This window comes from Bombus vancouverensis, chromosome 1 (assembly GCF_051014615.1).
Source record: "Bombus vancouverensis nearcticus chromosome 1, iyBomVanc1_principal, whole genome shotgun sequence".
In the NCBI taxonomy this organism is placed as follows: Eukaryota; Metazoa; Arthropoda; class Insecta; order Hymenoptera; family Apidae; genus Bombus; species Bombus vancouverensis.
Genome location: NC_134911.1, coordinates 15,786,700 through 15,814,351, shown reverse-complemented (window position 1 = coordinate 15,814,351; position 27,652 = coordinate 15,786,700). Strand labels below are relative to the sequence as shown.

Sequence of the window (27,652 nt, the reverse complement as noted above, 5' to 3'; positions counted from 1 at the left end):
TATTCCTCTTACGAATTAACACACGCGAAAAGAAAAGGAAAACGTTGCATAAACAGTGAGATGCGACAGAATTTTTCAAAAGATATGATTTACGAGGGTCGCGCGATAAATAATTCAAGGTTTATTAGTCAATGGTGATGCAGTGATAACACACGATTTAAAAACGGTCCTTTGCCGAGAATTTCGTGACACTGGCGGCTACATCGGTAATTCGATTTATCGGTAACTTGTATAGAGTATGGCGAGAGGAACACGATACAAAGCCACTATTACTCCCTGTTGGCTCCTTAATTCCCGATTCCGAAGACGCACGGTTGATCCTCGTAACACACGCACAGAGACGGGAAATCCAAAATCGATGTGCGACGACATCGGTCAGCGGCTTAGCTTGGGCGTAGTCGTAGCGGAACGTCGACGTTCTGTGCCGTCGACAAATTCGGTGTCGCATTCTCGGAAAGTCACCGTTGTAGGGATAGAAACTGATCAGGCAAGGGGAGTTTAAGGTGGAGTCAAAGAGCGGGAGAGAGAGACGGGAGTGGAAGACTTGCGAGTAAAACAAAGAGAGAAAATCCCTTGAGCAGGAGCATACCTTCTACGACACACACTGGAATGACACTCGCGTATATTGGCTCATACACTTGCACACGAGCTTACAAAGCGTATACGCATAGTAGCGGCCTCTTGAAGTCACCGGTAGAAGGGTACGGAGGAACCATGAGGAGAGGAGTGAGAGTTGCGCGCGGCTATGTGTAGACCGCGGTGTTAACAAACGGTACACTAATGTTTCACGTCTCGGTGTGCCTCACCGTATGCTTCTATCTCGCTCCAGCTTGCGGAATCTCTCTGTTCCGCAATGTGTTCCTCCGTCGACGTCGCCGTGGCGAGCAAGAGCGCGAAGTAGTAGCTCAACGTGCTGCGCACACTGCGGGGTGATGAGAAAGGCAGTGGCACGATTTGGTGGTAGTACGAGTAGCTTCGAATATAGAGGGGGTAGGGAAAGGTGATAAAGGCGGGGCAAGGTTAGTCCGCGCCCACGGAGGGGAAAAAAGCCGAGCTCCGCACCCACCGCGGTGTATTAGAGGGGAGACGAAAGAAGTGTGGAAGGGGACGATTTATCCAGTTTCCTCTCTCTCTCTTTCTCCTATACACCGTCGAACACCACTACAGAGATTCGTTTAAGCGAGAGGGGTAAGCGCGAGCGTGTGAGTTTCACCACGAAACGACAAAAATATCTTCGCTGGCAGGTACTCTCGTAGGTAGGTGTGTATATCGGCAATCTGCCGGCCGGCGAAAAATGTCAGTGCACCTTTTTACCCACCCCGCGAACCACATCGGCCCCTTCGACTGTCCCCACCCGTTCTAGCGAATGTCCTCCCCCGCAACCTCTATGCTCGCGATCCACCACCTACAGCCGCCCCTACCCGCCCCTTTGATCGGCGGTCGCGCCAGGAGGGCGACAAGTAAGCGCGAGGAGGCGAGTTCCCTTGAAAGAACTGCGCAAAACACACTTTCGCGATGCCACGGCCGAAGTCGTCGTTGTCGTCATCGTATCCGTCGCTCGCCGTTGTCAACTTGTATATTGTTAGTGATCATCGGCACGTTGCCGCACTCGCGTACAACGGCCACGGACCAATCGCCCGATTCGGATGGCGATAGTCGACCGAACTTGTCGTTCGACGTGAATCAGTTTTTAAATTCAACCGTGGCTACGTGAAAAGAATTTGAAATCTCGAGGATCAATAGCGAGCGCGTCGTTTGTCATCGCAGGACTTTCTAAAACCGATGAGAATTGGTGGTGAAACGCGCGATGGGACATCCACGCATCATCGGCGCATTAAACTGCCGGTACGCGTTTATGCCGCGTAAACGTGCTCGTGTAATACGTTCGTCAGCTGGTGATCGTGCCTTTCACTGTATAAGTGTCGAGCGAGAGAGACGTCGCGACGGTGTTGGATCGAAGTGAAAAGCAAACGCGAAGTCAAAGTTGGACAGAAAGAGAGAAAAGTTGTGTAGTCAAGTGTCGCGTTGTGTGTGGAGCAAGAGGAAGGATCTCAGGAGGTGGGGGCCAGTGGTGTAGCGAGGGGACACCAAGTAGTTGACGATCGCCGCGGTGAAGGAGAAGAGATAGAAAGAGAAAGAAATAGAGTGGGAATATCGTAGTGGTAGTGGTGGTGGTGGGGAAACGTCAGAGTGTGCGGTCGTGTCCAAGAAAGAGGTGGAGAAGCGAACAGCAACGGGAGAGAGGGCAGCGAACAAACTACCGGGAAGAAGTCAGCGGCAAGTAAAGCAGCGCCGCCGAGGCTAAACTTCAGGATCTATCGAACTAAAATTGTCGTGTAGTTTCTGCCTCCTCTTCTCGCCCCTCCTAGCGCAACCTACCTCTCCCTTGACCCCACCAGAGCCCAACACGGTGGCAACGGCAGCATCTCGGCCGGTTGCGCCCCCTCTGACTCGAGCACCCATCCCCTCCACAAAACGAAAGCCGAACGAAGAGGGAAGAAAGCGGCGACGGTGGGGCGTCACGAGGGACGAGGAGCGTGCGATCGAGGGAGAAGAAGAGATCGGAACGTGTTGAGAAAGAGAGAGACCGAGAAACAGAAAGAGGAAAAGGAGAGAAAGAGAGGGAAGAACGGGTAACGAAGTGAGAGGGGGTAGGCAGGGAGCGCGTTAGCTGGCCCCACGGGCGACTCACCATATTTTATTGTCGCGTTTGCCGACGCTAACCGCTGGTGTACGGCTCCGTGCCCGATCTACGAAGATGCCGACCTGACTCGGAGAGAAGAGAAGTACACAGAACACTCGGCCTACTAGTAGAGTGCAGTACGAATTCGCGTGGGTTCGAGGTGCCGGTAGTGGCATCATCAGCCACCAGCAGAGGTGGCACCAGCTCCCCCACTACACCGCGCGGCGTGCCGGCCTGGACCCTCCCACCCGTCTCACCGAGGGCAAACCATCTCGCAAAAATCGTCCCCCTTTCCATGGAAGGAAAAGAACTACGGCGACGACTCTGCCACCACCACTGTCGAGCCGACCGTTTCTCGTCACTACCACCACCACCATCGGCACACTACCATCGTTATCGCCAGCGCCACCGTCACTGTACCGCCGCCTCCTCCTACACCGCGATCAACCGTCATCTCGGGGAACGAGGATACCAGAACTTACGGATTTCGATTGCGTTGTTCGCTCCTTCGACGAACGCACTACTTATAAACCACCGCTGGATTTACCATCACCTATTTACGTTTTCGGTGATTACCGATCAAAATCAGATGTCAGTGCCGATTTAAAAGAAGTGCGCGTGTGGATTGAACTCAACGGATAATCGAGATACTTATCGTTGATCGAATCATTATCCTTTGTAGCGCGCGCAAAAGAAGTTTCCGCCAAGTTCGAAAGGAGAGAGGGAAGAGTCGTCGCATGGACACGCGCCCTCCTTGTACCCCCTCTAAACAGTGAAAACATATACATACACACGCGTGTAGACGCACACGCACGCGGATCACGCAGAGGAGAAGACAGAAGTGCCGGGGCATTATACACGTGTGAGCCGCGCCAGTTTGTAGTTACTTGTTTAGAGTGCGCGCATGGATTTCGTGGTACTGTACAATCTGTGAATTAAGAAAATTCGTATCGACGAATTTTCGATTAACAAAAAAAAAAAAAAAAGAAAATACAAGCTGTTCCGTGACATCACTACACGGGGTGCGAAACAATCCGCCGTGTGGACGTATTCTACGAGCAAGAGAAGAAAAAAAGGAGAGCGGTGTGCGCGAACAAGTCGAACCTCACCTTTCCTTTTTCACGAACGTCTCTCCGTCACCATCGCTCGAGTTCTCGACCTACCACTCTCTCCCTCTCTATCTCTCGTTTCGCCTCTTGTCCGTCCCTCTAGCGCTTCCTCTCGCTCGCTCCTCCCTCTATTCCGTCTCGCTTTCTCATTTCCTCTCTTTCTATATCACGTTTTCTTCTTCGCACTCACACTTATGTACCTCCGCCTTCCTAACCGCTGAGCGGAGGACTGGATTCCGTCGAAAAGAAACGACGATTCGGAGGATAGTCGCGACCGATCATAGCTGGCGCGTCGATCGGATCAACGACGTGAGTTAGCTACACGAGCGAATCATCCACCGGCGCGTATAATACCCGCATTCAAGTACCGTGTTAATACTGTTGTAATTAGTTTATGGTTTACCGTTTTCTGCTCGTGAAACATCGTTTCTATTACCTGGACAAAACGATCCTTATTTTTCGATCTCGATCGTACACGGTGGCTAGTGTGAACTGTTCTCGTTGACTTACGGTTGTCATCGGTCTGTGCTAGTCGTGAACGAGTCCCGAAACCAACAGTGTCATCTACACGACTGCGTTGCGGTCGAAGCTCGGAAAACTGGTCCCTGCCTCTCTGGTGCCTGCGTCTGTGACAGTGCGAGTGTATACGACTGAAGACCGCTTTCAGGGTTGAGTACAGTTTGGTACTAGACAGTGCAATAAAACACACGTGAGTTACGTATCTATAGTGAAAAATTTCTCTCCGCTTTTTACGCTGTTTTGTCATTTGTGACTATATCTGTACAACTCTATTTCTTTCTCGTCGCGTGCCACGTGGTGAAAAGAAAGAAGTTAAGAAGGGATACACGGAGAAAAGAAAAAAGCAAAAGTGATAGTTGTTTCGAGTGACTTGGTGAGACTGCAACAGATGCCACAGTCTGAAAGGATGATCGCGTAGCGGCGCCCGACCATCACGGCCCTGAGTGGCCGACACATCATGTCACAGTTCTCTTTTCGAGGATCACCAAATCTACAGGTGAGTCCTCCACTTTTCGTGCTTATTCGCTTTTTTCATTCGAAATCTATCGTTTACCAGGATAGTTTTGCGATTGCGTCGAGTGACACGATTACGATAGTGATGGATGTACTTTCGAATCGATGTCTTTCGATGACATTAATCAGCGCGTTCTAACTGAACTCAATCGTCTGATTTGTGAACTTCGTTGCCTCATTGTCGATATCATTCAAGGAAACTGTATCAAGTTTTGATTTAATCGAGCAAACGAGTCTTATAAAAGTAGGAATACAAAGTGTACACACAGGAATTTGCATATTTATACGTTGTGGCGTTATAATAGGAAAGATAGATGCTAGACAAACTGATCAAAACATGTTTATCTATCCCTTTATTCATGCGCATTATGTTAAAAAACAGGGAACAACATAGATTTCTTTCGTTATCTGTGACGTCATTCACATCTAATCGTTTTATCACGAAACTATTAAAAGAATCTTTTTGCTTCTATCATGTTTGAAGGTTCTCTTACAACAAAAAAAGGAAGCTCATTATATCCAGTCGTTATGTTATGTATATGTTTAAATTCAGCATAATTTACCTCAAGTACCTTTTTGTTCATAAAGTTCTGAGCAATGAAGCACTTAGAAATCAATTTCCTTGGTCTTGGAAAAAATGGTCTTATACAAGAGCAGAATAAAGGAAACATTAGCTGTATCTACATGTGACTACGATAACTGGGGAAACAAAACTCGGTATTGAAATATCCGTGACAAGTGCGCGCATATTTCAACGTTAAACGTTCGATATCGGAAGAAACGCAAAGTACACAATTCTAGAACCATCATGATATGTAGTTGTCGTTCGGTCGGTAGATGTACGAATCCGGATATAATTTCAACCGTTTGAAAGTCAAATGTATTCAACGGTCAAAAGCCTCACCTATTTGTGACTATCTGTTCCTTCTCGTGTGTGACTTCGCATATGCCAAGCTAACCAGCGAATGAATCGTTTATGCTGTTGACTATTCACCGCGAAAGCGGATATCGTCCCTGCCGTTGCGGACGCGCTTTTACGAGCTGTCGAGGAAGCTGCTTTCTTCGTTCCCCCGAGTTACGACTGTTGCTTGATTTCGTTGGAAGAGGCTATTAACGAAATTGCACGTGATACATTTTCAACTTCTTTAATCTTTGGGATTTCCCCGATGTATTTAATGTGTTTGTCGTATACTAAAAATGGCTTGTTATGATTTCTGTAGCCATTAGTGTATGAAATACTTTTAGAACTAATATTAAAGTAATAATATTACAATAACGTTACGTTATAGGAGTTTTGAAGATATAAAATAGGAAGAATTAACAAACGAATTGAATATCATAGAGAACATAATTTAGTGGTGGCGCTGCTGAAATTTTAAGTGTAATATGGCGCTCGAATTTTGTGTGCCACGAGAGCAATTTCTTAATATATTCAGTTGAGTTTAATCTTGTCCACCTGAATTGATTACATAGATTAAAGACGTTATAAGCTTTCAAAAATTACCATTTAGATTAATCGTTATATCTTATTAACTTTGAAATTACAAAGTCTATATACATATAGGCATTATGGATAAAACATGAGATTTAGAGATGGCGCTGTCATAAAATCACACCCTGCGAAACATACAAACTTCATACGTGGCATGTATGATATATCACGCGTTTACAATTTTCCAACTTGTTTATGTCGTCCAATTATATCATCAGTAATGAGTTATCCATAAAAATTTCAAGTCGAAAGCCTAACAATTAGTCGCCGCACCGATTCATTTCGGTTGCATGACCGCAACGGATAATTTGTAGCGTGGGATCTTGTTCGTTGCGAAAATGGATAGCCGTTGGCAAGCCTGAGAGATTCGGTACCACGTGTCCTGACATGTTGCATATAGGTGTACGTTGCATACCTATGCACTGTGCATAGCGCCGAGCTGAGAACATGTGTTGCCACGCCTAAAGCAACGTTCCGAAATGATCGAAGAGCTTGCGCCCGGCTAGAATAATTATCTCGTCTTACCATGAACGAGCTTTTTACCATGAACGACCTTTTTGCCGCGATATCTACGCTGTTGGTATGGCTGCAACGCGTCTTTGAAATGACGATTCGAACGCCCCTTTTTCCATCATTAACGTTCCTTAAAGTATGTTATTACTTCTACATAATTTATAGAATATAAGAAATGTTCTTATAGTCTTACATTTGTGTACTGGAAATCGTGTTTAAGTTTAAAAATTAAGTTGGAAATTTTGTCTACATGCTTAAAATATACTTTTTCTGTACATTTTTATTTTCTGCATAAATTAGTTTATTACGTAACGTTTAAAAAGCTTAATCATCTTCGCGAGTTTGTACAAAATTGTTATACTACTACTTTGTAGACGAAAGTGGTTAACCGTGTTTCTACCGGACACGCTTTGTCTAGTAGACTAAAATAACGTGTTTGAAAGGTGGCAATTTTTCACGTGACCAACAATTCAAAATAGCAATCGATAATGCCTTCTGTAAACAAGGCACGAAGCATATAGTGGAATCGTTTGCGTATCACATTGTTTAAGTGCCGATAAAAATTAATGGTTTATTATCTATGAGTATTACTCCACTTATAACACAGTTAAATAAACAAGCAAGCACTTTAGTCACGGTTGTTGTTTTATCGTTGACATACTTTTCTTTCCGATTCCCGTTGCCCGTCATCTTTACAAGTTAATCATAGCGTCGCTTAGCGCACATCATTTGTTATACCATAATAATTAGAGAGAGAGAGAGAGCCGTTGAATCATCGAACGCCACTTTCTCGAAGAGCGTGTGCGACATTTTATCATAATTATGTCACAGCCTAGCTAAAAATCAATGATAAGCTGCATTTATATTCCGTCGTTCGTGAAGCCAAGTTTTGTCCTTTTATCTCCTATATTCTTCCTTTTTTCGTGGTCTGTTCGTCTAATAAACAATAAGATGTTAATTGTAGTTAGCTCTCTTATTGTGGATATATCTGCTTCGTATCGGTTGACATTTGCGCTACGTCGATGACGTAACGAGTCGTTGCGCCCGTCGAAGGAATTGCAAGCCGTAAGTACGTACAACACGCGAAGCGTGTAAACTGATCGTTAATAACTGCAAACTACATTCAGGCGTGTTCAACATCGGCTATCGTTGAGTACTTTCTTAATATTCAACCGATGATACTCGTCTCGACGAAATCACACTGAACCGTTCAATTTTAATTTCTTCATCACGATAGAAATCACTCCGTATTCTTACTTAACCTTACACCATCGTTTCGATTAGATCTCTTCGATTGAAACCTCTGGTGGAATACTTGTTAAGAAGCATTCACGACAACGAACATGTTTCACGTTCGTTCTCGTATGAGTGCAACGTGTTTAGTGTTTACGGCGAGAAAAAGGAATGTCCTCGGTATGGCAACGGGCTTTAATTTTGGCCTGAAAAACACTGAGCGGTTCACCCTCGAAGAATGAAGATCTCGTCTCGCAGCAACGACGACCGTGCATTAAATTTAGAACGTGATGAATTCATATCGCTAATCTGTGTCATTAAATCTAATTGAAGTAACGATACTTCCATCCTTTCCGTCGTATCACTCTTTCTTAAATCCGTCGTGTATTTTTGTCTCTGAACATATCGAAAGCGAAGTGACTCCAGACAAGATCAAGACCGAACGAGTGTATTTTTGTATTTCTCCATGTATGTATCGCGGACGATTTCGATTTTGTGATAAGCAAAGATTGCAAGTATGATACAAAGTTGAAATAACTTTTAGTGTGAACAGCTTTTGATCGAAGGTTATCTTGTTTGCCTATGGGCGTTGAAAATAAAAATCAGCAGAAAAGGTACTATAGACTTTCTTAAATAAGATAATCCGAAGGCAACATTTCTATGTACACTAACGTGTAAATATTACCTTAATACTAATCATTAACACATAACATTCCATATGTAAGTATAAATCATCCTATACACGTTTACCTTCATACTTTCCATTTGGTTTTTACATATCAAGCCGAACATATGTCCAGGATTTACGTAAATATAGCTTCGCGGCGTGTACATTCTTTTTTTGGCAAGCCTCTATCTGTTCTTATCAGTATCCGTCCTTCTAAAATTCCATATGCTTTTCGTATCTTTGTAACACACATACAATGTCTTCGGCATTCGTGATAGCAGTAATAGTCCACGTTTGTAGACGAAGCTACAAAAAGCGTTGAGCGCGATTATTAGCGCAAGCTCGCCACGAAATTACCTTCGTGGCCGCTTCTCGTGACCGCCCTTCTCCACGACTCGAATTATAAATCGAGTTGCCGTGGAATTCGCGGAATTGCGAGGCCTGCGTAATCCGCGTGATATCGAAGCGCGGGGTGGTGGCGAGTGGCGAGGGAAGAAAATTCGGCCGCGTTTCCAGCCTCTACCGGAATGCGGTTCCACACGGGCAGAGCGTATGACGATGGACGACGATCACGAAGTGGTCGCGACTAGAATTCCTGAATGACGCTGGTCGCGTAAAAATTATGAATGGCCATATTATTGCAAGTTGGCAGCGAGATGTGCCGCAGCACGATACGTTGCTATATAGATACGATCTCCGGTAGTAGTTTGCGCCCGGCAGTTAGCGCTGTTTCGCTCGCTGACTCGACGCTACTCGATCCAATCGAGCTGACTCAGATCCTCCGCCCTCACTCTCTTGCACGTTCGCGCTCTCCTTCTTCCTCTCTTCCTTGCTCTTTCACTTCTTTTCTCCGTCTCTTGGTGCTTCGCTGTTGCCTCATTGCATTCATTCACTCTCGCATGCTGGTTCTTCTCTCTCTCTCCTCTCCTTTCCTTTCTTTCAAGTCCTGTCTCTTGTTCCTTCCGATCGTTGTTACCCCTTTCTCTCTCCCACCCACTTCTGCCCTCCTTTTTCTCTCCTTTCCACGGATTCTTCTATTCATTCATTCGAGCACACGCTCTCACGCGTTTTGCACCCGTTTTTCTTTTGCTTTCTTCCCTTCTTTTTTCTCCCTTGCCCACTATCTTGCCACCAACTTTCCTCTTTCTCACCTTTTTTTTATTTAGTTCTCTTTTTAGCCACCGTCTTTTATTTTCTTCGCCTTTAAATTCTCTTTTTTCTTCCTCTTCTATCTTTTTTCTTAATCATTCTTTCTTACTTCGAATTCATTCAGCCCGAGTTTCGCGACCGTCTTTCCAACTAACAGCCCCCTGTCACACCCCTACACTGATCTCCTTTGGAATAAATGCACGGTGCCCGTTGCAGTTACACGCATACAATCGCGTATATAGAGCTGCGTGTGTTGAACGCGTGCAAGGAGCCGTGCGCGCGGCGTTGTGACAGGAACATTGTTGCTGGTTGACGGTCACCATGCGCCTGAGACTTCCGGCGCTCCGGTTACATTTCGACATAGCGGTCCAATTGTCGTCGCCGATAAATCAGCCAGGCTTTATCGTTCGCGATTAGTCTTATGAAATCTGCTAGCCTCTTTCTTCCGCTTCGATTCCGCTGCTGTCGATACTGCTACGTAGAATCGGCAGATAAAGAGTCGAGAATCAAACCTTCGCGGATCAAACATGCACCGTTATTATTCGAGTAATGCATACGAGGTTAACGTTACTCATACACTTTATCTCGTTTTAGCTGGAATAAGTTGTATCGCATAAAAAAGCATATATTAAATATAGCGATATTTGTACATATTTCTTTTTTCTATAGTGATTGAAGGATTCGAGGAAAACTAGACGTACCATTTGTCGTACAAAGAAAGCGTTCAGTGGAAATCTTACGAACGAAACAGAGAGATTATATATTTCTAACTGTGTGTCTCTCCATTTAATCTCGAAAAACTCCTCTCCCCGTCGTGAAGACTAGCCCCACTTACAAACTTCGCCCATGAAGGATAGAGTCTTGACAACTTAATGATTCCCGGATACGAAAACACCAATCCCTTCCCCAACTATGTGTGAGTTCATCAATATCGAAGCCTCTCGTACTTCTCTTCATCCTAACTTTATCTCTTGAAAACAAAAAACCCTATCACTGCATCGACGTTACTGTAAAATAATTCGGTCGAATGAACCGCAGAAACCTACCTATAATGAAACATCCTTACCAGAGTAACCCTGTTACCGATGAAAATCCACCGACAGAATCTTCCCGGTCTAAGAACGTCCATCGAACAATGGGATCCTCCTTCCGTGAGGACGCAAATGTTCGATCAGTTTTTACTGAGAGAAACGTCGTTCCATGGATTTCTCGTTGCTCGGGGATGGGAGACGTCGATGCAGATTCTACGGAAGCCAAAGAGAGAGAACGCTAAGTTCTGAGGTAGAAAGATCGGTGTGTAATCGGTGTTGGAAACGTTCGAGGGAAGGCGAGACGCGCCGCAGATCTCTGATCGTTCGCGCGCGCGGCAGCTGGATAATTTATTGAAATTGTCGTTACAGGAGTCGTTGCTATTTTATCCAAGCAGAGACGTGAGCACACGTTTTCCACGCGCGTGTAACGGTAGTGGTACCCGCGCGAAAGAAGGGTTCAGCCGCGAATGCCTAATCTTTCTCACGGTATAAATCATTGGTTCGCGACCACCGATCTCTGCGTATGTGTGTGTGTGTGTATCGCGTGCAGTGCAATAAATTCCGCGGGGCTGCTTGTAAACGAACCATTACGAATTCGGTGTCCCGTGACTTTCCTGTTTCAGCGGTTTCCCCGTCTGTCTCTCTGTATTCCGAGATCGTTTAACCCTTAGCAGTCCGCGAACATTGCAGTCAGTTCCAATTCGTGTTGGGACGAATTTTTTCCCTTGCCAGCTAGTAACTTGTATGGTGGAATAGCCACGTGGTTGTTAGTCGAAGTACGCGAAACTCGCTCTCGAGAACAGAGTAGATTTCCTGGTAATTGATGTTGTTAGAGACGTTTAGGTGCAGACTGTGTACCTCCTTTGGAATAGTGCTCCCATTTTTTTCTTAAAAAACGCAAAATTGTCTTCAGAAGTAAAGTGAAGTCAAAGAGATTGTTATAATATGTGCTCTACCTAATGTCATTGGTTCTTCGTCATCGTTGAAGGAACTTATACACAAACAAAGAATATCTAACAATGTATTAAGAAATCGTAACTAGTATTATTAATAAACGTGTAACTATATCTCGAAGATAAAAAATCCACACCTTTCATAGGGTAAACCTACACTATACAAGCAAATAAAAAAAAAATTTCCTTATCGAGGTATACATTTAGATAACTGTGGCGGATCGATATCAATAGGACGCCGACAGGTCGAGCCGCGTTTACCAACCGCCAACACTAGAGGGCTACGACGACAACGAGTCTGTCTGTATAACTCGCTAGCGGTCGAATATACGAGCGATCGATATAAATACCGCGAGACTCCCTCTACGTCTAAGGCAGGGACTACCGGACATAGCTCGAAACCCGAGGGAGGCGAGAACAAGTGGTGGCAAAGGAACACACGAGGACCCCAGATTCGTTTCGCTTACAAGCTCAGTACGAAGTTGCGCTCCATACGAGTGTTCATCCAAGCTGTAACGTTCGAGTAGCTTGGATGAACACTCGTATGGGGCGCGACTTCTTATTGAGCTTGTAAGCGAAACGAATCTGGGGTCCTCGTGTTCCTTTTGCCACCACTTGTTCGCCTGCCTGGGGTTTCCAGCTATGTCCAGTAGTCCCTGCCTTAGACGTAGAGGGAGTCTCGCTAGGTGCGGTATTTATATCGATCGCTCGTATATTCGACCGCTAGCGAGTTAGACAGACAGACTCGTTGTCGTCGTAGTCCTCTAGTGTTTGGCGGTTGGGTACCCGCGGCTCGACCTGTCGGCGTCCTATTGATACCACATAACTCTGACTCTGCACAGAGACAAGACTCGATTCGGTCTTCGCTAGAGAAGGAGACAGGATCGAAAGCGAGGCGTGAAAAACAGATCACAGACTAGTCGTAGGAAGAGTGTCTCGAGCTCGAGTTTCGAGTTTTGTTTCTCGCAACGCAACATCTAACACGTTGCTTTGAGATTACAAAGTAACTTTTTTCCGAGCGATAAGCCTCGGTATCGCTTAATAGCCTGGCTCGACTACGTGTGTGTATGTTTAATAGAGATCGAGGTGCCTAGGTATACCGGCACGGAGAATACGATCATGCCAACGAGGACGAAAGTATCGTGCGACAATGCGTAGAGACGGATGTATACCGGTATCGTTCGGCTGACAGTGTTAGCAAATGACGCCGGATGCGCTATTGTATCGTTGCGAGTTCTCTTTTGATAACGCCACTCACGCTGTTAATCGCATTACGGCGAAACTTAGGTGTCAGATGGCGATCCTGCGGAGAGTCCAGAACCAAAGACCGCTCGTTCCTCGTCTGCTCGCTTTTGTCGAAACGCGTGCAAATCTTTCTCGTCGCCCTTTAACCTTCTTCCGTGCTCGGGAACCATGATTGTCTCTCCGTTCGTTCGCAACCCCTTGCCTCGATCTTACGTTTTGATAACGTTCCTCCAGTCAACCGTCTTATATACGAGAGCCACGAGTGTGAAGGAGCGTACCGATTAGTAACGAGCAGCGAATTAATTTAACCGGATACCGCGCAGCACATGCGGCCACAGTGAAACCCCGTGAGAACGAACGATTTCACGGTTTATCAGATTTCGTTTACATTCGGGGTCCTAGGAACCAAAACCGACCAGGTTTCCTGTCTTTTCGATGTGCCACGATTTCCCTGGGATTCCCCAGGGATTTCGTCTTTCACTACGGATCGGCACATCTTTTAGGTTACAGAAGTTTTCGTGTCGTATCGTTCGATTTTGAGAATTTCAAAAGTTCTTTCTTTGCGAGCTTTCAGAAAAGAACTTTGGCTCTCTTTTTGTCCTGTTTATGTCTCGATTTTACGATTGCTCGTGTTTTATGTATTGACTATTTGTTTCATTTCGAGTTTCGATATTTTGAAATAATTTTTGTCACGAATATTGGTTTTTCATCGTTCATTAGTGAAATTGGCGGATCGAATTCTAAGAAAGTACGTGAGCGCTGTTCGTTACGTGTTTACCCGTTTGAAGGTTTCGCAAACGTTTTGGTCAATGAGGTGTGATCGACGAATTCGGTGTGATTATGAATGGTTAGTGTTTTCATTCTGCCCCCATTGCAAAGCGGGAGCAAAGCGGAAGTTTTGTTCGATAATAATACGAAACGCACGCCGATAAATAAAATTCGCGGATCGATGTTCTCAGAAATCGGTTCGAACGAAACGCGATCGGATTATTGATAAAATAATCGCACTTTCTACGAAGCGTTTCTTAATGAACTCTAAAGTTACACTCGGTTTGGTACAATCGAAATTTCAGAATTCCACGAACAATCTACAGGAAGTGCATTTATTAGACGTGCGATCACAATCAATTTTAGTACCAGGATACGTATTTAACCAAACAATTAGTCTTTATAAAGTTGATCAGTTTGGTTTCTGTCTGTTTCAAACGATTCTCTCCATATGTACTTCAAATATTTCAATCGAATCTTAACCAAACATGTCCTCATTCAATCGAGAATAACTATCAAAATTATGACAACGTTAACCTACTATACATTACTATCTTGCATCTTACGTAGGTTTCCCGGAACGATCGAACGAAACAGCAAGGGGCGAACTAAACAGGGACTAACGAGAACAGGGTGGGAACATAAGTAAGTGCTGCGAGGCCTAAACACACACGCGAAGAAGGTCCATCAATCTGGCCTGGAGTCAATATTGACTCGGTTGGGCCTCGTTGCAAAGAGGGCATCATCTCTCGACCGGTCCCTTTTCTCTCGCCAGGACACGCGTGACAAATGCTTCGTGTGCAAACAGCGGCGCATCTGTGTCCACAGGATAACCGATTCTCTTTTCGGATCTATAAATCGTGGAAACACGACGTAGTTCGTTGCTGAATCCAGCTCCTGCGCATCGGTCCTCTATGTACCGTGTGCTCATCCTCGCTATCCGATTCTTCGTTCTAACGCGCGCTTTCTACTCGTATTCTCGCTCTTTAGCTTTTTCCACGCGAATAGGATTGCTCAGCCAGCGTGCTCGCGATTTCTTAAAACACACGCAGCGGTCTCGAATTTTTTCTGCTATGCGATTAGTCGCCGAGGCGGTTATATGCGGCTCGGCATCGCGTGCTACGTTTTTCAAAGAACGATCGATAAAACGTGCTTATATCGGAGAGACACGTTCGTCCAAGCATCTTCCCTTCCTCTGCTTTTTCCCTTTTTCCACGCTTCCGCCCCACTCTGTACTCGTTCCACGGAAACAACGAATGGCGACGATGAACGTGTTAAAGCGAACCATCTGCCCGCTGAATATGGATACGCAATAAATTCGAAGGAGCGCGCCACGTCCGCGCTGCTGTTCCTCGCCACGGCGCGGTGCGAGACGATCCGCACGCCGCGTGCACCGCCAAAAAAAGCCATTGGTCAATCTACCATCGCGATCGCGTGTCTTTCCTTCGGACCCGGTCCCCGATGATCTTTCCTCGCCGCGGAACCAAGAGAAGGGACAGTTCTTGTCGGGGCGAGCAGAAGAAAGGAACGACACGAGATCGCGACGTTACGTGTTCCCACGTCGACGCGACTGTTACATTGTGCATATAAATCGCGTCATAAAACGCGTGTATACCGAGGGCTGATCTCCCGTGGCCATGTGCACGGATCGAGCTGGGCGAGAGCAAGAGGAAGGAGGAGAGCCGAGTAGAGTGTATGTACTGGTTTGCTAGGCCCTTCTCTCGATCGCGTAGCCAAGCATTCTCTCGACGACCGTTTCCACCCGAGGACTTCCAGTTTTTTCCATAGCCGAGATCGGACGTCCATCGATCATCCATCCAGTGCATCCATGCAGTGTCTACGCAGCCCCGCGTGCACGATATATCGCTTTTTCGTGGGGCCCGCCGACACAGGTATGCCGAGCTTAGAATGGCATTGTCCATGAGCGGAATCGCGAAGAATTTTCTGCAAAGCCGCGCACAAGGTGTCATCCGATATCTCGGGCCTTCCGCGAACCCCTCTTTTACCATTCCCGTTCCTCTGCGTCCCGTTCGCGTGATTTCACGCCGATACAGATAATTTCCGAAAATATATACTTGGTGGCTTTGGTATCAGGGGACTTGTTAGAATAACCCGATTCTTTTGCAGTATCATAGGACGCGTTAGAAGAATTGTCTCTCTTTTTTACTTCAATATAATCATCTGACAGTCTACTATCGTAGTATTGAAAATATACGGTATCGGACAAGCTCCGTTACTACAGGACGTTCTATGGAATTCGTAGATAATCTTACGTACGATTTAACTCGACTAAGGCATTCCACCTCTATCTAAACTATTAACGCTACCAATTGCCTTGTTCGAGACATTTACAGCGCTGACACCTAGAAATGTTAGTCGCCATCAAGCTACCGAACACTAAAATTCTTTTTCCACATGTTCTCAACACGTTCAGCTACGATAGAACCTGTAGCTGGAGTCGTGCAGTAATCGTATCGTAATGCATCCTTGCCATACGTGACAGTGGTCGCAGCTTCCGTTTTCCTTTGGCCAAGAGCTGCGTGCGCCCCGGAGAGAAATCGTGGCACTAGCAATTAGCATCGTCGTGGAACAAACGAGCCATCCTATCGGGCTAATGCCTCGATATATCGATCCCTCGGCGCGCGAATAATTGTCGCTCTTCGTGGTAGCCAGCTTCGACGAACTCTCCAGCTCTATAGCCACGACACGGCTACCTTGAACGCTACTTTAAAGGCGGCGAGAGCCAGGCGAATCTGGCGACTACGAGCTCCAAGGTGTGATATAGTTGCCGGTTCTGTGTACACGGTTGCGAGAGTGCTGCACACGGGCTCTCACTTCTCTCGTTCGATGCGATCGCGTGGAGTAACTCAGGAACTGGCGGCCGCTTCTTCTTCTCCTCTCGGACCGTAGCACTGAATTATGGTCCGTGGCTCCGGACACTCGCCAACACGCTTCGTCGTTTAACCCCATGCCCGATCCCGAGCCCCGAAGCGCATTCTTCCCGTCCTCTGCTTTTCTCTCGAGGACCTCTCACAGGATTCTTACGATTCCCGGTGAGAACAGCCGCCTCGCAGTATATCTGCCGCCCCGATGCACTCTTCCTGCGGCTCCTGCGACCTTCTGTCTTTTACCCGATACACAGGCGTACCGAATCTTGTCCATAGAAGCATACCTATAGCGGGATGAAAAACATAGCGGTGCATGCTAAGATTTAGGGAATTTGAATTTCGTCAGGTATTCAAATTTTTGAAAGTATGTCCCTTTAACTTTTATGATTAGATCGTGATTTCGTTCTCTGTCACAGAAAGATACGATGCCGCTTTTACAACAATAAGCATAGAACAGTCTGCTTCATGAAAGTTAAGGTTTAACCTACGCCATTATGTATACGTATGAGCGGACCAAAATTCTTTTCACAATTCTTACCAGACTCCATAAAAATTGATTCGTACTGTAGCAAAAACGATTGACAAATACCGGCAAATAAATCGCGAAATAGAGCGTCGCTCGATCATCGCGACCGCGATTAAAATATCAACCGGTGTAAGCCCCTGTAGCTTACAATTCGCGCGTGCGCGTATTAGCAAAACCGTAGCTCGAAACGCGGCATGATCAAAAAGAGAGAAGGGACGATGTGTATTTGGCGAACCGGGTATTCCAACGCGCGTATCGAGTTTTATCGAGTTCGATCGAGATACTTTTGTCCTTCCTGTCAAACGCGATTTCCAGCCACGGCTGCGTGGATCCTGACCATCACAGTGTTATACTGGCAGGCAGTTGGAAGCGTCAGACAGAACGGCGTAACCGGGACACGCATTAACGCCACTCTCTCGGTGCCATAATGCGCGGCGGGTCACGTTTTTCGTCCCAATACAATGCACGCGCGGTCCTGCCTTTCGGCAATATGTTACGGAGCCATCGAAACGAGGCGATGGATGGATGGATGGATGGATGGATGGATTGATGCGGTCGAATAGGGACGTTCCACACGCAGGGGGTTTGTTTAGGCTCCGCCGCGCGAAAGCCACTCAACCCGCTAATCTATTTAGCCGTGCTGTTTGATATGGAATTAATGAGGACGCCTTGGTATTATGTACGGGCTTGATTTTCGGTTTACCTTCCCGAGGATGAAAAGGGGGGAGCGCGCGTCCAAGACCTTTAGACTTAGCAGTTGCTCCTCTGGCTTTTCACGCCGCTGCGCTGCTGGAAAAGTCCTTTTAGGGTGGTGGTTTCTCTCTTTCACTCTCTCTCTCTCTCTTTCTCTTTCTGGGTGTGGTTCGTTCGCGCAGCTGCTCTCCCGTTGTTGCTCTGCCTGTCGCCGATTATCGGCGTCGAACGTGCCACCGGAGGCGTTTATTGTTTCGTAAATCGGAAACAATCGCGTCGGCAGGTGTGTGTTTAACGGAAGTCCCTCGGTTCCCTGGAGGCTGCGCGCCACGGATATATCGGGTTAAACGGATACGTTTCGGATATTTCGTACACACAATTCGCTCTGAGAGAAAGTCGCACGATTAATATGGAAATGTTACATCGTTTATTAGCGTGTTTAGATAACGCCGAGTAAATTATGCGCGTGTTCTTACGGAAGTTGCTAAAATTCGACGAACGGTTGGAATAATTTGTAATAGTTTCCACGACGAATCGGCTGTCTTTCTATCCGGTCAAACGATCTAACCTACGGACTCGCGTATCAACGAATTCATCGGTCCGTTTCGAGAAACGCTAAACCAACCGGACTTGCAACCGAACACGATATCGTTCGCAGTTAACTCGTGGCGGGTTTCATAACGCCGTTCGATCAATTTTCCCGCGATCAACCACCATTAATTCGTTCTTAACGAGCTCTGGCGCGCAGCAAAATGGGAAGCTTGCGACCTGCTCCACTTCGCGTGCATCCGTGCAATCGGAGAACGTGTAACACGGCTGGAGATCGAGTAACGATTAAAACGTCCAGTCTCGGTGATGCTGGCGTTGACGTTGTCAGCGAATCTTCGACGGTGATACCGGTAGTCTCTCCTGAGCAAACTTTTTTTTATGTTAATATGCTTCCCCATATGTGTACCCAGTTGCGTACGTACGGTCGTAGGAGCAAGTCTCGACGCGTATGGCAGTTTCGAACGAGTGTCTACAAATGTGAAAACACGACGATTACGAGTTTCCCGATTTCGTAACCAGCTAATGGCGGCGCGAATGGACGACGGTTCGTAGCACCTGGTACACGGTCGTTCGCCGTCGCTTAAACGACAAATGTCGAGCGTAAATCTGACCGCGAGTAGGTCAAGAGACGGAGGTAAATTTTAAGCTCGCGATAAAAAATTGCGGTAAAAAGAGGAGCAGTTAGCGTGTAACGCGAGAAAAGGTAAAGAGAGGGATCCATGGAGAGTGGGTGACCTACGGAACATAAACGCACTCTCCCACTCTGGATTGTTTACCGAGAGAAAGGAGCAGGACGGTCGTCGAGGATTTTCAAGCAAACAGTGGCGTTGTAACGAGTCGTTGTTTAAGCTCAGCGTTTTCGGAACGATTTTGTCGAAAGACGCGAAACATCTTGTTTTCGCGAAGATACGCAAGTTATCCTTCCCCCTTTTAACGCGTGGCTCGCAACCGATACGCGGCAATGCAAACAATTTTTAGTCAAGAATGTATCTCCTGTTTTGATTATGATACGTACCGACGAATGTTCAGGGCGCTGGACATGTATACGATCGATCACGTAGCCGTCTGTTGTTTGGTAAATATAATAATACGTCATATCTCAGTCGAAGCTAAGAAGTCTTTTTATCTAAATACGTATTTCTCGTCGAATATCACAATATATCGATAAAACGCTGAAAAAGTTAATTTTTTCTTATACGTCTCTCAAATGAATTTCGTACACTGTCGTCCTAATTATTGCATCAGCCTAGTGATCACGTTTCATAATTTAATATCTGTAACGACGATTACAAAAAAATCAATCAGGGATCTCTTGTATAATTTCTGCACACGCTTCTTATCGCTAATGATACCGATAACAACAACAGAATTTATCTTTTCCTAACTTAAGTAATTAATCAATATCACGCGAGTACTTTCTCGACCATCCTTTTATTTCTTCTAAATATATCTATGTAATCTGTATAATACTATCACACACTACGTATATATTATACAATCTTATCAAAAATTATGCTATCTGTTGTACCAGTGTCCTGTGACAGTGAGCTCGTCGCTGACGTCCTCTGCGGCCTCGCCGGTCTCCGGTACGATCCTGAGCGCAGGCGGTTCGTCGCTGGTCAGCGTAGCGGGCACCACCACGAATCATCCCCTGGGCGTAGCTGCCGGTCTATCGAACGCGAGGATGGCGGTGACCAGCGCGGTGGTTAGGCCGCCAGGTAGCCCAACCACGTCGGTCAGCCCGTCGCAGGGTCATCCGCCACCGACGACCGGCGGCCCAACGCCGACCGGACGGTGTTGCGACACCGGAAGACCCATTTTCACGGATCCGCTCACGGGTCAAACCGTCTGCTCCTGTCAGTACGAGATTCTCGGCGGTTATCAACGCCTGGGTGCGCTACCTGCTGCGCTCTCCATGTACAGCGCACCGTACGCGGCAGCGGCGGCCGCCGCCGCCTCCGAGGGCATGGCAGCCTATTTTCCGCCCCTCGGGGCCGAACAGGCACCTTTTTACACGCCTACGGTGAGTAGATTTAGATCTTTTTCTTTTTTTTCATTGAAGATTATTATTTGTATTAAGTTAGGCAAAGTTTGAAATTATTTTTTTATAGAATTAAAAATTTATGGAGAATGACAGAATTCTATCATTTTTTATTTTTTTTTTTTTGTTTTAACGAAGGATCTATTAAAACAAAGGAAATCGAGATGATTTTTACCAGTACTATTTGTGACAATGGATATCAATGGGTGAATAACAGAGCTGAGAATTGTACAAAATCGGCAATCGGGTAAAATTATTCTCTGTACTCCATCCATTCACTGGTGCGTACTTTCCCGATTTCACCCTGCATTGTTTAATTATGCTATCACGGCTCGAGCGACTGTTCTCGCGCAATAAACGTCGCGCTCGATGTTCATACGACCAGCTTTTCATCCCTTTCAACCACCAACCTTAAAAGTTCGTTTCATTGCATCCACGGCAGTTCGAAGATCTTCTTGTCTTCGTTACTATCAATGTAATCAGTCCCAATCGCCGACATTTTCTTGATCTTTTACTATATATTTCCTCTCATCCTTTGTTTCTTTTCTTTTTCTTACCAGAATATAAATTTCTACCAGCGTCTAACCTTCGTTAAAATATTGTTCGTACGAATCTACCGCTTATCTTACATCACCGCTAGTTTCATCGGAGAGATAACGAACTCGTGGATTGACCAACTCGCGACGATACTATACGCGTTGGATTGTAAACGTATATCGAATCTCGTGCAAGTTTTTCTTCGCCAATGGTAGGAGAGAGAGAGAAAGAAAGATGCTTTCATTTGGCATGCACGTTCGCGAAGCGTTCAACGATAATCGAGATGTTATCGCAGCGAAAGATCCCGGACAGTGTGATGTTAATATAGGCGAGCATGGGAGGAGAGAAGAAGCATAGCGACTTTGGATCGGCAATCGCGTGTATTCGTCCGACCGAGAGAGGTTATCGGACCACACACAAAGCGCATACACGGAGAAAATAGCTGCGAAGCGTAAATTTATGAATCCGTCCTGTCGTAACAGTGGAACACTGTCGTGTTCGAGCCGTCGCCGTGGCCGGCCTGTTATCGTCGCTCTTTATGATCGAGCTTAAGGGGTAAGCGCATAAGAGTGTGGCCTCTCGTCGTAACCGAGCAGCAGATTGCACACACAGGTTGCGCGGAACCACGTACTCGAGGTACCTTCGTGGCTAATGTTCTCGAGACTCTTCTACTTGCACCTATCGAGCACCGTTTTTAATGAGATCGTTCGTTTCGATCGTGATTTCCTAGTTGCTTCGTGACTGATTTCAAACTTACACAACAGATGGTCGATTTTTATACGTATTTATATTTTCGTCAATACAACCGTAGAAAAGGAAATTGGAAGGTTTCGAACAAGCAAATATTACAACAATCGTGAAACATTTGTAAGATTTACGATAGAAGATATCGGTAAAACGTTAGTAAGATGGGCTAAAATGAAAATAAAAGAAAAATATTGTCACGAGCGAAAATTAGCGTTATCAATGTACGACAAAACGTTTGTGTTTTAGAATATTCATGTGCGTCGGAAATCTAGATCTCCTTTGCTTTTAAGTTCAGTTTAAGCACATGAAATTCCATGGGTCGAGCAGCAACGTTTTCAAAGAGTCTCAAATAAACGCGACATTGGGCGCGTGAATTTCCTAGGTCAAGGAACTCGAACCGCCCGTTATTTTCGAGTGCTAATTACGCCAATCCAACGATGGCTACGCAGTTCGAACACGATGTATAATTAATGTCGTTAATGCAAGACTAATGCATATGAAAAAGTCGGGGAGAAGAACAACGAATCGTTTGGAATCAGAAGGGGGAACGAAGGGCGAGAAGAATTCTATGGTTCTATTATTCTACCGGTTGATGGAGGTTTAAATGCGGCTGGTATACGAAGTCAAACCATCGGGGTTATGGGTTACAGAAACAAACAATAACGGCACACATCGATTCTAATTACTGTTATCGCTGCTTTGCCAGCTATTTTTCTCATTATCGTCGATGAATTGAAGATCGATCGTGAAGGCGCCGATTAACCGCCACGTCCTTAAAAAAAAGTGGATACTTCCGCTGGTTAAACTGGTTAGATGCTTTTTTTTTGTACCAGGATCCAGTAGTATAAGCATAATTGAGAATTAAAAGGAACGTTTTAACGTTGACAGAATTCCATTTTGGGACACGTTCTGTGATACACGTGATTTTTTAGTCGACTTCCACGAGTGGAAGATACACGATATCGGCCAGCGGCATTTCTACATCGAAAGATAGTACCACTATGTTCCGTTCGTTTTGCAATTGGGCATGCGTTCCAGATTGGAACGAATCACGACTCGAATCACGCATCGAAGAATTGGTCTTTTTTAGTTGCGTTAATTACTCATGCGAGGCGTTGCCACACGTTATTAACAAGTATAATTGCTTTACTTGCAGGCTGCTAGCCTCGATCTGAAGGAAAATCTTGGAGCAGGAGCCGCGGCAGCGTGGCCTTATCCATCAGTGTACCATCCTTACGATGCCGCTTTCGCCACCTACCCGTACAACGGGTGAGTTTTCGAAATATTTCTCCTACATCGATTTTTCGGATTTCCCTGCGAAGGGTAATAAAGACGAGAATAAAAGAAATCTACGCTTTCTCCTCGAGAAGGTAATATTCTTCCCAAATTCTAAATGGCGCATATCGCTTTGGACAATTAGGGGATAACGTTTATGGACAATTCGGAAAGAAATACCGCGTATTTAAAGCAACGAACTCTCCACGGAGAACGTACGAGTGGAGGCTTTCCAAAGTACCACCATATATTTCACGCGGTGATAAAGACAGTCGCGTACTAAATCTCCCTCGATTCGCTGGAAACTCGGCATAACCGTCGACGAACATTTTCGAAGCCGGAACGGGTAACTGTATAATTATTTTCAGTTGCACGCTCTTGGAAAAAGTGGCGCGAAACGATAACACGGTGTCGGTACAGAAATACGACTCGGCCGAGCAGATAGCAGTACGTTCGTACGATATGACCACTAAGAATAATATACCTTTCTCCAAATGCTTCAACGCAAATCGAACGTGCGTGCTCTCGTGTTAATTAACCGCCGAAGAAACCGAGCGACGTCACCCGCGCGGAAAGTTTTCCTGCCACTTGAAAATTATCTCAATTGTCTTTCGAGCGAGCAAGTCGAATCTCCAATACGCTCCTGTTCTCTCACACGAAATCTCGACAATATAGGAGAAGAAAGAGAGAAGAAGTCTTGCTTTACTCCGACGTGCGTTCACGCGAGTCAGCTTTGGTCGGGATGTCGACGCGTTCTCGCGCGCGCGTTCCCGATAACGCGCCAGAGAACCACATAAACATTCCAATAAATTAGCGCTCCGTTGACCCGGGACTGTCGCCTTGGGCGTTTTTATTCTCGCGCTTGGCGCTGGAATCGGTCAACGCGTGTCACGATGCGATCGGTGAAAGGTCTTGCCCGCCTGATAAATCGGAATCGTATTATCTGCGCAGGGCAAGATTATAAATATTCGGAGTGCTTGCCTTTGGAGACGCATGGCACAGAGAGGTGGACCAAGCGAACTCTGTCGATGATTAATCGGTCTATCTACGTTTCCGGCCTTCTTCTCGACGTCACCGGGATTTTTCAATTTTTCCTTCCCCTTTCTCCGTCCTTTTCTCGTTTCTGTCTTCAGCTGATATCGCGCTATCGTTATCGTCGCGTCCCCGCCATGGAATTTATGTACATAGAGATGCCAAACTGTGACACTCGAACCGATTTGTAAGCTCGCTTTTACGACTTGCTAATGAGATCGATGATTGTAAACAATGAGAATATGGGAAAGCGATATTGTAGCCAGTAATGGGCGAGTAGTTTATTAGTTCTTTACAAGATCGTTGCGAAGAATTATTCCGTATAAAGTAACACATAATTTACCGAAGAGTTATGTACGAACACAAAGAAATACTGAAACAGTGGTTCTCAGAAGAGGATATAGAAACGAGGATATAAACTGACGATATCTCTGCGTGCGAATTTTATAGTATATACATATTACATTTGACGTATTATGTCGCGATAATGTTGCAAATGATAAAACATCCGGCGCGTATCAGTTATTTCGATCTGATCCGGAGAAACGCGACCCGCGGTCACGTATCCGACGACCCGGTGACGAGTCAACGACGTCGTTCTACGCGCCGGTCTCACCTCGTGGAATCTATACTGCCGCGTGACGCACTTCCGGCGGAGACTGCTTCGTATGCAAGGAAGCGATCGGGTACTACAGCTTGCTTAGCATCCATTCGGTCTAGTCGGTTCGCGCACCGGGTCTTCCTTTACGGAGACCTACCGCGCCGGTCCACACCGGAACCGCAACTCCTCGCCGCGATAACAATTACCGGAAGATCCGGGGATGCACCTGCCGGCTTCGAGATCCGTTGTCAGTGATCGACGTCGAACAATCTAGTCTTTTTTACCTTTGATCGTACACGGACTGACGAAAGTATTCGAACATTTGCAGATACCTTTTACGAATGTATTATGTGTGTTGCAAGAAACATTTCGAAATTTCATTAGCTATTAGTAAATGACATTTAACAGTCACGATTATACGGACGAAGTGAAGAAACAAACCTGAAAATATACGATACAGAAATTACGTAATACGTATGTATTTAGTACGTGCATATATTTTGCGAAGATCGCAGATGTATTTAATTGCAAATTTTTGTACAATAATATAATCACGATAGTTGTGTCTGATTCTCATTACGGTGCCAATTCATTTATTCGGGGTATGTTAATTGATTTTATCGATCGAAAAAAGAAGGGAGAATCGATCGATTCGATCGGAGATACGATGAGCTAATTATATTGACACAACTTGTTGGAAATACAAGTGTTTAAATTTCCCGCGGAATTGATTGATACGTCGTGTTGCACGATTTGTCTCAATTTCTCGCGACCGTAATTCCATTTGTCAAGATAAGCGGTTATGAACTGATACACAGACCACTGTTTCTTCGTTCGGTTCTTCAGCGGACACTTGCTCGAGGAATACGTTGATTAATGCAAACGATGTATCGATAGGTGAAGATATCGAGCAGCGATTTGATTACCTCGACACACGGTACTCGCTTGCCCGAGCAATCGAATTCAAATTTAACACGATATTATTGAAATCAATTTTCTTTCGGTGGACGGAACGCTTGCACCGTCGTTGAAACATGGAATAATTCAACGTATTAACGACGCTATATCGTTAACAAACAAGGCTAATTTCTACCTACACTTCGCAATTAATTTCTACTCGAGTTAAACATGTTAATTGCCACGTTTTTCTACTTGGACGCATTGTCGTAGACACCAGAAGTTCGTATCTCGTTGCCAACGGATTATCCATCGGCCAAAAATATCGGTATACATATATTCGATAGTCGTTATTTTCCTTGCATTTTTCCTACACACACGTACGCCAGTCTATTCGTCGCTGTGGACTCGATACGTTATCGAAGTCTTTTTTCTCGAAACGTTGTAATAAAAGCCACGGCACGAGATTTATTTTTGCATGTTATGCTTCGATACAAAGTTTTCAACGTCGTTAGAGCGTACCAGTCAACGTTCAACGAGGATCGACCTGACCACACGACATTTATCAATGCTTTTTCCCACGCACGCACGTTTCTATGTCGCGAAGAAACTCAAGCTCGATGACGCTAATAACAGCTGAGTAACAATTGTCGCATCGATAATGCTCGTTCGATGTTCGACCGCTACTTACGTAACGCAGAACTTTTATCAGTACACCGTGTACCGGTATTAAGTCTGCTTCTTTTTGCGCTGGTTAATAAGATAGCGACGTGTTCACAGGTTCTTTTTGTGTAAACGATTATTTACTCAACTATGCTATGTATCGGAGGCGAAACTTGAGGATTGAACATCAATCCCGTATATGACCCTTCAATTGAGACGATCGTAAAAAGCAAAGATCAGTTTGGTTTCTGAGAGATCTAGATTTTACTCTACTTCGACTTTTATCGGTCTCTACGAAGTTTCTCATCGGCGAATCCTTTTTCGGCTATTCTAGTAACTCGTCGCAATTTTGCAACGTTTTCTAACGTACTCGATAAGAGGAGAAAGAAAAGAAGGATAAGGATATAGCAGCGAAGAGAAAGGATCGAGAAGCAGTCACGTAAAAATCGACGAGGTGGCGAGGATCGCAGAGCACATTATGCCAGGGCGCGCGCTTCGTCGACCGTTTAACATAAGCATACAAAAAGCCAATAATAAAGAGTTGGCATGCACGGCCGCGAGGTCTTGGGATCGTGTGGGTTAACGGTCTCGTCTTTCCGGCGGATTGGCCCTGCTTCCGGGGACATATAGGGTAAACAATAAGAAACAAGCGGCCAGTGGGTAGCGCAGTCACTGGTTGTACGAACACAGGCCGCGCTTACATAGGCTGCTCCTATGTCCGGCTTCGGCTTCCTCCCGTTTCGCGTCGCGTCCCTCGATCGACGACACGTATTATTAAGTGTGTCCGTACAACGACCGATGTGTCGGCACGCGCTTCGGGCCTCGAGCGCGTTTAAGGACGTCGCGACGATCCGCGAATCTTAATCGCCGCTCGCCCGGTCGTCGTCGCCTTTTCCTCGGCGAACAGGTGCGCGAACCCATTTCTTTCACGGATAGTTGGGGGAATCTATGTTTGGTGCGAGCATCTAGTTCAAGATTTTGTATAGGAAACAAATGAAGGAAGCTGAGAGTGCGAAAAATCGCGAAGTTTATTTTCTGTTTTCTAAAAGTTCTTCTTAGTGGAAGCTTCATGGCATTGGAAGTTAGAGATTTATTAGGAATTTTCTATGGTTGTTTCCTTTCCTTTAATTTGATTTACATAATTTTTCTAATCCACCGTTTTCATGGATTTCGTAGATAAGTATACAAATATGATAATTACTCGTAAGTTAGGAATACATATCAAGATGAAAGTATTTCTCGGAATTAGAGAAACTTTACGTAGGAACTAAATATTTAATGTATCAATCTACATATCTATTGTAACTTAAAAGGAAATGAGACACATA

At 45.6% G+C, this 27,652-nt stretch overlaps 1 protein-coding gene across 2 annotated transcripts in view; it reads left to right on the top strand.

Annotated features, from left to right (window-relative positions):
- Positions 1 to 1,542: 1,542 nt before the first annotated feature.
- Positions 1,543 to 27,652, top strand: part of mirr (iroquois-class homeodomain protein mirror) — a 35,274-nt gene continuing 9,164 nt past the window's right edge. Inside the window, exons 1-4 of one of the 2 annotated variants that reach the window (XM_076621057.1) lie at positions 1,545 to 4,807; positions 14,446 to 14,520; positions 20,063 to 20,554; positions 23,013 to 23,125. In XM_076621057.1, coding sequence (XP_076477172.1) covers positions 20,216 to 20,554; positions 23,013 to 23,125 — 452 coding nt within the window. In that variant the 5' untranslated portion in view covers positions 1,545 to 4,807; positions 14,446 to 14,520; positions 20,063 to 20,215. Of the gene's footprint in view, positions 4,808 to 14,445; positions 14,521 to 20,062; positions 20,555 to 23,012; positions 23,126 to 27,652 lie in introns of both variants that reach the window. The other variant, XM_033327582.2, reaches the window with a different exon arrangement.